Source organism: Colletes latitarsis, chromosome 10, assembly GCF_051014445.1.
Source record: "Colletes latitarsis isolate SP2378_abdomen chromosome 10, iyColLati1, whole genome shotgun sequence".
In the NCBI taxonomy this organism is placed as follows: domain Eukaryota; kingdom Metazoa; phylum Arthropoda; class Insecta; order Hymenoptera; family Colletidae; genus Colletes; species Colletes latitarsis.
The window spans coordinates 17358716-17373355 of NC_135143.1; the positions used below are offsets into that span (position 1 = coordinate 17358716).

The following is a 14640-nucleotide window of genomic DNA, read 5'->3' on the forward strand; positions in this document are numbered from 1 at the left end:
ATGTTCACGGTCATAAATCGCGAAACGTTTAGTGTTCGACGCGTTTCACGAGAGAAATCTCGGACGAGAACCTTATCGATTTCAACAAAATTTGACAGAATAAGTAATTCGTGTTTAAAATAGACGTAAACTTAATTAATAATTTTGATAATAGTGTATCATAACTGGGTACATTTTTTATTTGAATCTTACAAGTCCTATGCTGATCCTTTTTAATTCTATTTCCATCGAGGAATTCAAAAATTTATTTTCTCTATTACAAATATATAAATATAGTCAATCATCTCTTCAAAATTGATTTTGATGCAATTTTTATCGCCAGAGGGATTCGTTTCGAGGACCATTAGTGATTTTGATCGAACGGATATTGTTTTTAAGTGAACAGTTCTCACGATCGAAGCGATCTATCGACGCTCGGGCTTTCGATGATTTTCGCGGAAGCGTTCTCGTGCGTCTTACCATTTGGACGGTTAAGACCGTTATCTTTCTTTGAAAATGAAATAGCAGCATCGATCATTAGAGCGACATGCAACGAGCCCCGAAACAAAGGACGCAAGAGGCCCCCGGTAATGATGATAGTGATTCAACATGCCTAGACTTTTCGTTCTCCTGCTTTTCCGCCTCTGCCCCTTGTCCCGTTTCTCGCGCAATTATTCGCGGGCCGTGTTCGCGCAGGAAGCAGCGAAATTGTCCTTAGCTTCCTCGAAGAGCGACACAATGCTCTTTCAACTGGCACATGAATGAAACGCCGACATCTGGGTTCCTCGCTTCATACGCGAGGGATTCAACTAATGCGAGCGTCATTCTCTTGGATAATGATTTCGAAAAAGGATACCTCGGTACGGTAACCCTCTTTGCGCAAATGGCGGTAATTTTTCTACTTTTGGCCAACATGCTCGAACAAAATGCGAAAGATTTCAAGATTAAACGTATCTTCGATGATTTTCTGCGAGTACTGCGACCACTGTAATCCACTTTCAAAAAAAAACACACGCAAGAAATTTTTCGTGGAGAACAGTTTTTCAGGGAAACTCAAAGAAATCGATCATCGACGCCGGAAATAGATTTTTGCGTGGCAAGAAGTAGCGATAAATTGGAGTTTCCGAATCCTGAATTTTATCGTTGAATATTCTCACCGTTGCAATTGCCAGTTCACTCGCGTCGACGATTATTGTTTAACGGTTCGTCCGATATCGCAGCCTAGAAACAATTAGCGCGTAATTTATCGGCTGTATGTGAGCATATGGGTTTATGTAGAATTTTTTTATCGTCGCGTCCAACGATGAAAGTCGAGATGCAGGTCGGGAACAATAAACGAACTGGCAAGTGTATTATTGCTTTTAAATTGATGAGGGGAAACTTTCTACGAAGGTATTTACGCGAAACGATTGATAAATTCGGTTTTCATAGAATGCGGGTACTCTAGGATGCGATAAATTGCATCGCGTGTAAATGGTCTTTATAAAGTTGTAGGATTTGGTGTCGAATCGCTGAAATTGGGGCTGAAAAATCGAGGACGCGAACGCTATGAACGCAAGGTATTTCACGCAAAGGTTAAGATGGTGTACGAAATTGCAATCTCTATCGTCTCACGCAACTGGGCGGATCCAGAAAACTATTAGAGATGGAAAGAAAATAGGACAAAATTAAATACGAAGAGAAGTAAAAAATTGTACAATACACAGAAACGGTGCCCTAAAAAAAAGAATTACTCTGAACCAATTGCTCAATGACAACTTGTCATTTCCTGGACAATTTACATAAACGTTTCAGCAAAGAGTGCCCCGAAATTTTCCTCCGTTTAAACCTGAAAATGAACTCCATTGTACTCGTAGTTTATAAAAATTTTACAAATAAAGAGAAAAATTCGACAAAATATAAATACTTCTATCCATAGGACTGTCTAATAACTAAAAATAATTCCGTAAATCCTCCCTCATTTAATTTCAGTTTTGGCACCAGTAGCTCCAAGTCGTTTATTATCAGGATTGTTTGTTGGGAAACCGTAATCGTGTTTTTCTTGTTCGAGCCACCCAGATTCGAGTGGTCGTCGATCGATCAGGGGACACGAAGACGTCCCTGTTGTCTGTGCAGCGTAACTCAAAAATCAAAGTGGTCGACGTCGGGCGTCTCCTGGGTTATTATCTTTCCCCCCGCACCCCGCGTGTACTTCGTTGGCCCCCCTTCCGGAATCCTGTGTTTCTTCCCTCCTACGCGGGCAGTGCAGGGGAATGCACGTCGACGAGTTGTACCGTTCGACAATATAACCTGACACATATATCGCTAGCAATAATTTGGATCATAGTACTTACCTACCGCACGCATATATTGCCGGCTCGTCGCGCGGTGCTCATTTTTCACGGACTGTCGATCTTCCTGGTAACTGAAGCGTGCCCGGCGTGGTACCCCGACCAGCCCCCCTCGGATCGTCGTTGAGGAATCAACAGCGCGTCAGTTAGTACGCGGTCGGTCGCTGTTCAGTTCGTTCCGACGCCAGGCCATTCGTCATTTGCATTTGTCGGAGGAACCTTGTGCAATCGGTTTGGAACTGGGGAAACCATCTTCCTGGAATGATTCACGGAGCCTACGTTGCATCGTAAGTTTCGTTTCCTCAGAATCTTTGGGACTCTTTTCGATGGTGGGGAGCTCAGGACTAGGAGGGTCATTCAGAGCATCAGTTTTTGATCTTTCCACACGTTTACCTAATGTCTGAAACTTGGACAACCTTAAATTCATTTTTCTGGTATCTGGGGTGACCTATCGTGGTGTTGGCTGAAGCTTCTGGGTGTTAGCTTCGTGGAAAATTCCTTTTGTCAATTGTTCGACCGGAGAGCAGACCAGTGACCCATGACACGAGCTCAGCGATTGGCTCAATGATCCGTGACGTGAGCACATGGATCGTAAATAGACTTTGACCGCACGACACACCCCAATTTTGTGTTATTCGAACTCTGGAGAAGATAACTTCGCAACACTTTCCTCGAAAACCACTATCTAATATAACTAATGAAGTTAAATCATAGTTGTTCGCAGCTAGTCTTTTTTGTCTTCTTAATATTCTGACGAGCTGAAATCTTGCTTCTTGAAGTTCTTGTCTAGCTAACGTAACTTCCGCCCCAGGCAAGGCCTTCTAACGTTTTTGTTCTCAGTTATTCCTCCATTGAATTAGTTTTTCCAACATTGAGGTAGCCTGAAGACTTGCTTTTTAAATGTTCCGTTCGAACAAACATGCTATGTACCTTGGAATTATATTTCTTCAGAGTTACTTCTTCTTTGAATCTGTCACCTTTCAACGAAATATCCCTTTTCAGAGATTTCGTCAGACTTTAACCACCTGGAGCAGGACTAGGAAAAGCCATGCTGCTTCCATCATCGAGACGCCCGATCTTGGTGTAGTTGGAAGCATTCGGGGAGACGGATGAGTTTAGGGCTGGTGGAGTCTGAAGGGTGCTTCGTGACCTGGAGAACACGAGGGCGCCTTGAGGATGTGATTGGGAGTCGCGACTAATCGGTAGAATCGACCCACCCGAAGAGAAGATGAGATCGAGAGTGAATCTAGTCGCGATTCTGTTGACCCTGAACTGCGTGGTCCGCGTGCTGGAGTCATCGAAGCTGGACGAGAAGCACGGTCACAAGGGGTACGTCGTGAAGAAGGCTCTCAAGGAGGCTCAGACCAAAGTCGTGCCTCTGAATGCGATTCTTTTGCACACGGACGACAAAACGAAGCTCGTCAAGACCTTAACGAGGAACAATGTCCTGCCTCTCTCGAAGAACTACCTGCAGAGTCGAGGTAATATGGCTCGAAGTCAGAAAATAAAATTATTTTTCATAGAAGGATGCTTGATCGAGTAATTGAATGCCTTAAATATTTCTTTTTCGTTGGGACTTCAGGGACGAAAACTTTTGGAACATTTAAAAAATTCAAATAGCAGGATCAAATACAAGTTTTAATTTCAAAGTGCAATATTTATCAATTTTATAATATTATTTTATAAAGTTACAAATTTTTAATGCGATCCTAATATATGTTGGTGCACTTCACTGAATTGTTTTTGTTTGCTGGTAAACTTTCAGTGCCCCAGATTACCCCTTTTCCTGGTAAGTATCTATAATACTCTACTTTTTATCGTAGTATTGAAATTTAAGTTTTCCTAATATTGACGTAACTAAAAGTAAATTTGAATTCTTCGTTATCTGCCCAACTTCAGTACTATTTGATTTTGAATAATGATGTCACAGAGCTGAATATACAGGGTGTTCGGCCATCTCTGGGAAAAATTTTAATGGGAGATTCTAGAGGCCAAAATAATACGAATCAGTTTAATCAGTTTCTTGATTAAGGTTTCATTAAAAAGTTATAAAAAATTAAGTTAAACAATTTCAAATCGCTCTGGAAAAATTATTTTCAGTTGCGAGGATCAATTACAATCATTTTTGGTGAATAGACATACCCCCAAAATCCTACGTACTTTCGGGAAAAAATTCTTTACCGAAAATATACTGTGTGGTCGGAAATGCTTCCCGGAATAGTGTATGTTTAAAAAATCATAACTTCTGGACGGTTTGACGAATTTTAATGATTCAAAATATACTGAAACTAATTTTGAGTAGTTAAAAACTTAAATAGTCTTCCATTTTGTAAACATTGCAATTCAATTTGATTTACAAGAACTACTGTTCTACTTTGCACATTCAATGTTTCTTAACTACGTGGCCATAGAAAATGAGAACCCAATACGATTGGATCGATACATTTATTAATCGAATAAAAACACAGAACAGAGAATAATCAACGTCGTCCCCGGTTGGTTGCAGACCGTCCTCGGCGAAAGAAACGAAAAATGGACCGCACGATGATGGCGCTGTTGATGGCGTACAAGATGAAGTTCTTCGCCCTGATCCCGACGATGTTGGGGGGTCTGATCCTCCTGAAGGCCACCGCCTTGCTCGCGGGATTCTTCTTCGCCCTGTTCGCCGCGGTCCTCGGGCTGAAAGTACGCTGACGGAACGTTTCTCGATAACCTCCGCGACGACGAACTCTTCCAAAGTGAGACTGACATACCACTTTATTTCGTAAATGGCTCGCGTAACCGATAATCATCGAGAAAACAATTTTTTTTTTGCGCAAGAATGTATAATCGTATCGTTGCCGCAGAAAAAAAAGAGAACGAGCAACGATCACGAACGAATCATTGAACCGTTCTGTCCGTTCGACCCCCGGTGCCTCCATATTCGATCGGTCTTCGTCCGATTTGGGCGACCATATTGAAATTAGAGGCGAAATACATCCCTAGCGTTAAGTTCGCGACAATAAATAAATGGCGTTCGGCGAATAAATAGTTTTCAATTTGGAACTTACGTATCTAGGTTATAAATATGGGAAACGGTGTCGAGAAACGACTGCGGATTTCGACTCTGACCTTCTCTAGCGTCCCTTCTAGATCAGGCAGGTTCTCCTGGTCGATTGCTTTATAAGCGATTCTCGCACGCATAAAAAGACGTGTCTTCTTTAAGGTTCCGTTAGAAACTCGCGTGCCTGGAAATCGTCGTGTATCGCGTCGAATTGCTTCCCGGGTCGACTGGGGATTCAAAATGAGTGACAGCTCGTATGCGGTGCTACATCTCTCGTGTGGCACGACCGTATTCGCGTTTACAACGTACGCGTTCTAATTGCTCCAGTTGCACGCAGTCGGCTCGTTCGCTCATTGAGAAAGCAATCGCGTATCGATTCTTGTTCATCTAGTTTCTTTGCCTACGCTCGCGACTGTTCGGGCCAGAGTCGCGATTCTCGGAACAAGGCAAAGCTATTTTTCCCTTTACAATCCTACAGTTTCATTTCCCCCTTAGAATATGCTCTGATATCGTAACTTTTAGAGTAGGTCTCGCCAGGAACTTGTAGATACTATCTTTCAATTGTATTTTTTCATATATATACGCGTAATAAAGACGCCATTGTTGTTGTTATTATTATTATTCCGTGAATGGAAGATTTTAATTGAAGTGTTCCAATGGAGGATTATAAGATGGATCGTAGATTAATTACGAGTGTGCTCTGACCCTCTGTTGCATTTTCTTGAATATCTAATTGAGTATGAATTATATTTCTAGAATGAATAAATAATTTTTTAGTAGACACACAGTGCCATGCAACAGAGGGTTGTCTATTGAAAGTACTCTTGAGATCTGGAGAAATCAGTCTCGGATAATTCTTGTCCAATTAAAGATTTTACGAAGTCTGATTATAATATTTTACCCCATACGATATGCAACTTTCCTCGAGACTGTTCTTCCCATCTCTCTGGAGTGCCCTTAATTGCAGATACAACTAGGATCTCGAGAGAACGAACCTAAGAGGTCGTACATAGTCCAGAAATAGAGTTGAAAATCAATTCCTTTAAAAAGGTATTCTAGCGTGAATTTTAATTTTATTTTTCGCAAAGAAACTATGACATCTTTCGCAGTCAAATTCACTGGGGCCACGAAATGTTACAATTGGTGACACCATAGTATTTTAAGAAAGGTCGTTAAACGGTGTCCAGGATTGCGACTACTTTTTTTATTTGAAACGAGAAATCCACCGAGTTTGGCTATGGCAGATACTAATACGAAAGAAAAGAAACAATTCTCCATATTCATCTATTTTATTTTAAATAAAAATCTTATCTACTATGCGTTTAAATTTATAAAATAACCTGTCGAGTAGATTCTTAAACATCGTGGACACCGTTTTGGAAAGCACAGTTCTAATAAAAACGCGTTCAGAGTTCGACCATCCTCAAACCTTTGCAAGTACGTTTACCAAAAGTAGAATACCTCCTTGACTCGTCAGACTCTCGAGAGCTATGTGCACCATGTACCAAAACATTCTACTAGCCTACGACCAAAGAACAGCCCTGCTTAGCCACGAGAATACGCGCGTGGTCACTTCGTAATAACAAGTCCAATTGATCGACTCGCTGAACGGTCGATGGGCAGCATAACGCCATTTTGCAGACGCCGGTTAGCAAACGGAACCCGAAGACTCTGAACCGCCGACTCCGGATCCGGACATCAGTGATGATGTCGCGCCGAGTAGGCCAGGCTGTGCGCGTACTTTTGTGTGGCCTCCGTCGTGGTGGGGTCCGTGGACCCAAGAACGGTCTTCAGGCTCCTGTCCCAGCCCCCTCCGCCCTGCTGCCAGCCGCCATGGTCGTGGCTCTGCTTCTGGCTGAGGAGCTTCTTGAGCCCGATGATCAGTGACAGCACCAGAGCGATCTTGCTGATGATCAGAGCCTTTCCAGCGAGGAGGAACAGGACGCCCAGGGCCAGGGGCACCAGGGCCGCCATCTTCATGGCCATTCCCATCATCATCATGCCCATCATCTTCTTCATCTTGCCGCGTCCCTCCTCCATGCCTCTCTTGAGCTCGCCGGGGCTCGTTTTCGGCAGACGGATCTGCATGTTGAAGCTGTTGAGCAGCGAGGCGACGCGATCCAGCAGGATCTCGGTGAGGATCTCGTCCTTGCTGCCCGCGTTCCGGCCGAGGCTGGCCTCCAGGTCCGCGGTGGAGTCTTTGGGCGCCTCGTCGGTGGTTCTGATCAGCTCAAAGTTTTCCGACAACGGTAGAACGCGCATCCTACCCAGTCTCTCGAAGAACGCGATCGCCTTCTTCTTCAGGCAAGGCGACACGGCCATATTCCGGTGCTGGCACTCCTCGTACACCCGGTACATAGCCCTGAAACCCCTGTCCACTAGACTGTCGTCGTCTTTCGTCGTCGTGGACGCGTAGCCGACCGCACTGCACGCCAACAAGACTAACACACACTTGGACAGATCCATTATCGTCGTCCTGGAGCGTCGAGGGGGAGCACGGTATTAATCCTGACCCGGGGGGCTCGAGGGCAACGTCGAAACTGGACACTCGTAACGCAGACGTTCACCGTGACGAGATCAGAGCACTTACGCGGGCTTTAGGATCCTCGACTAGAGAGAACTGGCGCCAGGACGACGCGTCCGGGCCGATATATACCATCGAGTAGTCGTCCTTCGCGGAACGGGGGTGAACCGTCTCCCACGTCAGCAGCCGTACCAACACCGAGGATGCGTCCACACGCGAGACCGCGTCGTCCCCCTCGGGCTCCATTGAAACCATCCAAACAAACCTTCTCCACGCTCCGTCCCCCTTCGTTTCCCCTCTTTCTCTCCGTTGACCGTAAGACAACGCTGGATTCTCTCATAGAGCATGTGACCCATCCTGACACAGAGACCCACTCAAGAAGGTAGAACGCCCGTGGTCGGTCGTTAAGTTTCGCTGACGCCTGTTGCGATTCGCCTGACGTGAGGCGGGGGGCGGCGATACGATGCACCAGGAAGCGTCCCATTGGCGCGCCTGGCACCGTGACCTCGTTGACCTTTCGACTAGCGTCGTGACGCTTGGAAGTAGTTTTAGGTCGCGGACCGACCGCGTCCTTACTCTCGCGAGTCTGCATCTACCTCTCCGCAACGATCTAGTTTTGATCGAGTGAAAATCGATCTCGCGTTAAATCGACGGCCGCGACACACGAACCGGCCAAGCGAATTTAGTTGTCGAGTATTGCTACCCCGAGTATATTTTATTGTCACTATTAGCGACGAGATATTATTCAAATTAGAACTTCCGTGGAAGATTTGCGTTGCAAAGTATGGAAATTGCAATCTGAACTTTTACTTTTACGAGCAAAGTGTGTAAATTATTTTTAACCCTTTGCAAAAGGGTTAAATGAACGTTTATAAAATATGTACCCAAAATTTCACGAGTTTATAAATACCGTATGCTACAAACAGTTTTCTAATCTGCTGTCTATCGACGTTTCGCGTATAAACACACTTTCAGGGAATTTCAAACGGTGACAATAATGAGCGAGGAATGCAATATCTCTCCGTAGTATATTGAAGTCAAACTTTGCCTCCGGTCATTTTCCACGTGCACGCGGCTCAAATCAAACTTCTATGACTCCTTTCACATCTTGAATTTCGGTGCAACGTTTACAGAAAATGTGGAAGAAAAATTTACTAAGAAATGTTAATAATTTCTTGTATCAAATAATCCATTACTTAATACGTTACCGTGGTATGCATCGTACGTGCCCGGTGATATACATCGTTTCGCGCAAGTCATACTTCATTGAATTCTCGTTACACGTTAAGACGTCTCCTGTGATATGTCTGTCTTAATCAAAATTTGCATAACTGAGAAAACCGCTACCCTATTTTCGCTGTATCAGCAAATATGAAAGTTTGATTCGAAGCGTGCAGCAAAAATTTGAAAGTCCACGAAAAAAGATACGGCAATAAACATGTTAAAATTATCAAAGGTAAGTGTGCCAGACGTTGACCATTCTAAAGATTCATTCTGACAAAGCTTATATATCTTTTTTAGTTACTATGGAAAGATCGCATCAAATTCGTAGAAACACGTGACAGTTGTTCTTTTATCGTCTTACGAGGCTAGAGCTTACCAGATGCGCGATAAGTAATTACGTGGAATTTTTACCGAAAGGCATTTGTCCCCTTTTTCCCGTAATTGGCCCCGTGAACTCTCGAAAGAAAAAATTAAACAAAGTAAGCTAACTAAGATAACACTAGTAATTTTAAATTTAATTTTAGATGACATCAAAGACCGTACCAACAGATTGTTGACAGTATTGTCATCGAAGGATGTGCTCGGTAAATATGGATGCTGTCAAGGGCAAAAGGTCATATCATCGCGTTGACGATATTGACATCGACGTATCGAACGATATATCGATGTTTTAGAGTACGTGCCAACAAGATGTTGACAATATCGATATGAAACGACGTGCCAGGAACATAATTAACAAACTGGAAGCGGCTCGTAAAGTATAAAAGCCTCTCGAGACAATAATAACTGGCATTCTTACTTGCGTCTGGCGTCGAGTGTGACCGTTGCCGTTCGATTGTGATCAGAGAATAAGACATTCAAACTGAGCATTTTTGGTATACTTCCTACAAGTTACTGAGCACTATCTGCCTCCTCATCATTCGAGATTTAGGACTTTAATCCTTCATCGTCCCGTTAGTTCCGCATAATTACGGGTCAGAACATTTCAAACTTCGCCAACTCATAGTATTACCTTTCTTTTACTTTTTATTATATTCATTATACGAAGAAAGAATGTACGTAAGTACGTATATAAAATATATTGTAGCGAATTATTTTCAATGAAAATTTTCAATGAAAAAATGTGTTTTTGTCGCGCAGAAATAAATTCCCAAAGCTGGTCCTTAAGCAGATAATGCAATTTAATAATAAATATAGACCTCTAAAGTTCCATGCTTTTGGCACAAAGCCATTTCTTCGATGCTATCGATTCGGTTGCGTTGTTTTCTGTGCTAAAGTCGATTGCTGTTCGTCGTCGAACCGTGGATCGATTCGATTTAGTATTCAGCCACGAGTTACGGTAAAATTGGCTAGTTTCGTCGTGTTTTCGAGACAGGAGACCCGGGCACTGTGACCGGTGAATTCGACTTCCGTCGCAATCGACGTCGATCGAGAGGATCGCGGGACTCCTGGCATCGAATTCTCGTTGGTTGCTCGAGCGATTTCGAGACGCAGTCGCTCGGTAATGGTACACGTAATAGCGAGAGGATTACGCCTCTCTAAAAGCGAACTGCATCGGTTGCACCTTTTTTTACCCGTTGCACCGTGCTGAAGCGCCTCACCTTCACTCGCTGACTTCTTCTTTTTCCGAAGCTCGCCGGGCGTTGCCCCGATGAAAACAAACGCCTTCCTCGAGCATCGATTACGAAACTCCGCAACGTCTGAACGCCATTTCATAGAGAACCGCACCAAGTTGCAGATCACTTTTACAAAAATCATATTTTACAATATTCTTTATAATTAAAAATAATGTGCATCAAATTGTGTAGGGAGGATCGAAGAATTCGAATAATTTTATTCGGGGAAAATAGCTTCTTCGTTTTACTTTTGATTTAAATAAAATTAAGACAAATTTCGTTTTTAATAGACCCCAAATTTCCAGATCTTGCAGCTGAATTATCTTTTATGTTTTCTCAACTTGTTTATGAAGCTTTCTTCTATTGCAAAGGGATAAGATGAAAAAAATATGATAGAATCGAGCCTGTCTGGAAAGTGCCGATTCGTGTATGGTTTCTCGAAGAAATGGTAGGAACAGGAGGAAATCTGAGTCAAAAAATTCGTCGCGGTTGACGAATTAACGAGGTTACGATTTTCCCCTGTCGTCGAGCGCCAAAAGGCAGAAAGCTGGCGCATATTTCTCGAAATGGAATCGTCGAATAGTATATGTCACTGTGCCGATCTCACAGTTGCCGTGCGCGTAACGCTGCCACGCTCGATCGAGGTTAACGCATCTCTAATGCGACGACGATGCATCCTCCACGCTGGCTTACCTACTTCGCGATTATCCCATAGCAGAAGGCCCAAGCCGCGAATGGAGCCGAACAGTGTTAACGCGCGTGCCACATTCGTGGCACGCGGAATGAATTCGCACGACAGCCGCGAGAAACGGATTCCATTGCGAACAATACGCGCGAGTTTCGTCGGAAACCGAAGCGAGCGCGCCGCACGTTCGCCAAGAAGATGGACGACATCAACGATTTAAATTTCCATCGCTGGAATCGATCTAGAAATTCTGTTTCAAATTTCAATCTCAAATCTTCTCTGTTCGAATCTAAAATTTCAGTCGAGAATACGAAAATAAGATGTACAATATATTTCCCATTACATTAGTAAGCCAGTAAATTGAATTGTATGCCACTTGTATTGCGATTAAAAATTCCAGTATAATAAGAGGAAATATTTTTTATCGCTCGATGCGTTGACTTCTTTCCACTGGAAGAACGTTTCTTCGTTCGGTTAGGGTTTCGGGAGCTTGGTAAATTTTGTTAAACTGTGTCATCGACCCGTTGAATCTCGAAGGAATTTAGTAGCTCGAGGCACGGAGTTAATATATTGCCGCGTAAAACATATGCAAATCTGTACTTCGAATTCCCGCTATTTTATCGCAAAAAATAATACTAGATTCTCGTGTTTTCACGCACCCGACATACTCGACCGTACGCTTTAAAACATGTCACATTCGTCGGATCGAAAGTGTGTCAAGTTCAATAATTTGCATTAGCCAAAAAGTTGTCCACGCCTCGGGCGGCTAAACTGAATTCGAATCGAATTCAAACTCGATTTAGATTAAATTAGATTTCGACTGATTTATTGGTACGTCGCTCGACGTACTGGCTCTTGAATTTTTGTTTAGGATACAAAGAAGTCAATCTCTCGAAGAGTTACGTATTCACATGCAAATTTATTTGTATTCGGTGAGATCACGTAGCCACGTTCGAGGACACGTTCTCCTTTGTTACAAAAGAGAGTTGTTTTGCTCCCAAACGAGGACACCAAGAATTACTAAGAGGATGCATTATTACCGGGACATGAATATTCCCACAGACTACGTTTCAAGCTCCTCCACGGGGATCAAATTTTACTTCGACTAGCTTGACACGCGACGTTTCCAGAGAAATTCGTACCCATCCTGAATCCTTAAACGCATCCTCGTTGAAACATCTCAAGCTGGCTTTCCAAATTTACATTTTCCTTCTTTTGAAAGCGTCTCATTCTCGGATGAGTATTTCAAAAATCTCTGAATGCAACAACAGTGAAATTCATCAAGTTTGTAATAACGATGATTTCGTTCAATTCTGGCCATTGGGGCCAGAGAAATCCACCCCGTCATTCGACCAGAAAATTCCAATAACCTGGGATTGGCTTATATTTTCTACTCAAATTGTCACTCCTTCATAAAAATTGGCAGTAGTATTATTCAAACTGTGTACTTTTACTATAATTCTACTAACAATTTATATTCAGCGTTCCACATCGTCGGAAAAATTCCCAAACATTTCGCGGGACCCTCCCATTCCCACAGCATTTACTTTTTAATTTCGATATTAAATACAACGTTCTCGAACACGTTCGATTTCATAATCATTCTATCACACGGATTCGAGCGCTCATCGCGACGAATCTCGGAAGCAAATGTGAGAACTGGCAGCGACGAGCGTCGCCTTTCATTTATCAACTGGTCTAAAGTGACACTTTCGGTGTTCGGCTCGTTCGTATTGCCATTTTGCTTGACTTTACGCGTGCGTGCCGCGCAGTCTAACGATCCCACGGAAAAGTGTTTCCCCTTACGCAATTTTACGCAGCACGGAAACGTGAATGACCAGGGACAAACGGTTTCTGGAGCAATGGAAGTGAGGCAATGGGTTAACCAGACAGAAAGCGCGCGATTCTCCGTGGAGATGCTTTATCGATAAGGTGCCGTCTCGTTTCTCTCTTTTATTAGATTCAGGTCATCTGATCCGCAACAGGTGGCCGTGTCAGCGCGTTAGCTTCTGACCTAGCCCATTACCACGGCTCCGAAGGCACGAATTTATATGCCCGACGAGCTTCTGTTCGATTTCCCCGCGGGGATGTTCCACGACGCGTATACTAAATCCTCGACTTTCCGCGGCGCGTTCCCCGTGGCAATAATTTAACAATTTAACTGTCATGTCAGACCTTCGTGTCTGAGTACGCAAAACTTCTTCAAATTATAGTATGAAATACACGAATAACCCACGAGGTCGATGGCAGGAACATACTTAGCATTGCAACATTATTTAGACCTGTGCATTCGAGTTACCTTCTTCTCAATATTTTCATTTTTCTATTATAGTACGTCGAGATAGCTCATGTTTCATTTACAGCTTCGAATGATAGTAAATGTCTTTAAAATACAGTGAAAGCACAAGCTTATTCGTGATCACGAAGAGGATCTTAATTATCAGGGTACAGGAACTTCGTGCAATTTCTTCTTTTCGCAGATTCGAATCGCGCGTGGTCCGCGGACCTTTGTAGACTATGGTTCTGCATATTTCTGAGCAGTGAATCGAGGATGCTCGATCGGCCCAGTGGCACACAAAGCCACCACGGAAAAAGATTCAGCCTTTTAGACCTTATTCTCTACTTCCCAGCGTGTGAGAAGCGGGGGAGGCAGAGCTGGGATCGTGACATCTCAGTTTAGCGACAATGTTTTGCTCGATGAGACACGTATTCCATTTAGCTATCGTTCGACGTTTCGATGTTACTAATTCTTTTCAAAATACAGAAACTACTACCTCCTAGTTAATAAACATAACACGAAAGTGAAATTTATTCAATCGATCGTAGTCAATATTACATTTTTATGTGGAAAAATATTCATATTCCTCCATCTTGGTTGCGCAGTAGATCTGCGCATCGGCTTCAAAGTGTCCACCATGTTGTTTCGAAACCTGCGTTCATATGGTTTTTCAATTATCCCACGCTTCATATTATAAACAATAATACAATCTTTTCACTAGAACGAATAGATTCGAAAGTTTCTTGCCATATCTACGCCCTCTGCGACCAAATTTAAGCAAAATTAAATGGTACACGATTAGAAATACGCTTGTAATTGAATCGTACGGTCGGGGGGTTGACTGTTGCTGCGATTGGCGTGCTTCTTTCCTCGAACTCTGGCCATTAGCCCCAATTCCTTTTCGTTTCGGTTGCGACTGAGATTACGTTTCACACTCGACGCGCAAAGCAATTACCAGCGA

General features: G+C 43.2%; 2 protein-coding genes across 2 annotated transcripts; one reads left to right on the top strand and one right to left on the bottom strand.

Moving 5' to 3' along the window:
- The first annotated feature begins 3537 nt into the window (after positions 1 to 3537).
- Positions 3538 to 5208, top strand: LOC143346809 (uncharacterized). Its single transcript, XM_076775300.1, has 2 exons — positions 3538 to 3790; positions 4816 to 5208. The coding sequence occupies exons 1-2, from the start codon at positions 3538 to 3540 to the stop codon at positions 5001 to 5003; spliced, it is 441 nt and encodes a 146-aa protein (XP_076631415.1). The 3' UTR covers positions 5004 to 5208.
- Positions 5209 to 7050: 1842 nt separating this feature from the next.
- Osi12 (DUF1676 domain-containing protein Osi12) lies at positions 7051 to 7818 on the bottom strand. The gene has a single exon (XM_076774709.1). The coding sequence runs from the start codon at positions 7816 to 7818 to the stop codon at positions 7051 to 7053; it is 768 nt and encodes a 255-aa protein (XP_076630824.1).
- Positions 7819 to 14640: the final 6822 nt, after the last annotated feature.

What these genes read in the sequence shown, in the direction of transcription:
- Osi12 (XM_076774709.1), bottom strand. Translation starts at nt 7,818, where the DNA reads ATGGATCTGTCCAAGTGTGTGTTAGTCTTGTTGGCGTGCAGTGCGGTC.
- LOC143346809 (XM_076775300.1), top strand. Translation starts at nt 3,538, where the DNA reads ATGAGATCGAGAGTGAATCTAGTCGCGATTCTGTTGACCCTGAACTGC. An exon ending in GAACTACCTGCAGAGTCGAG is followed by an intron (nt 3,791 to 4,815) that starts GTAATATGGCTC and finishes GGTTGGTTGCAG; the next exon opens with ACCGTCCTCGGCGAAAGAAA.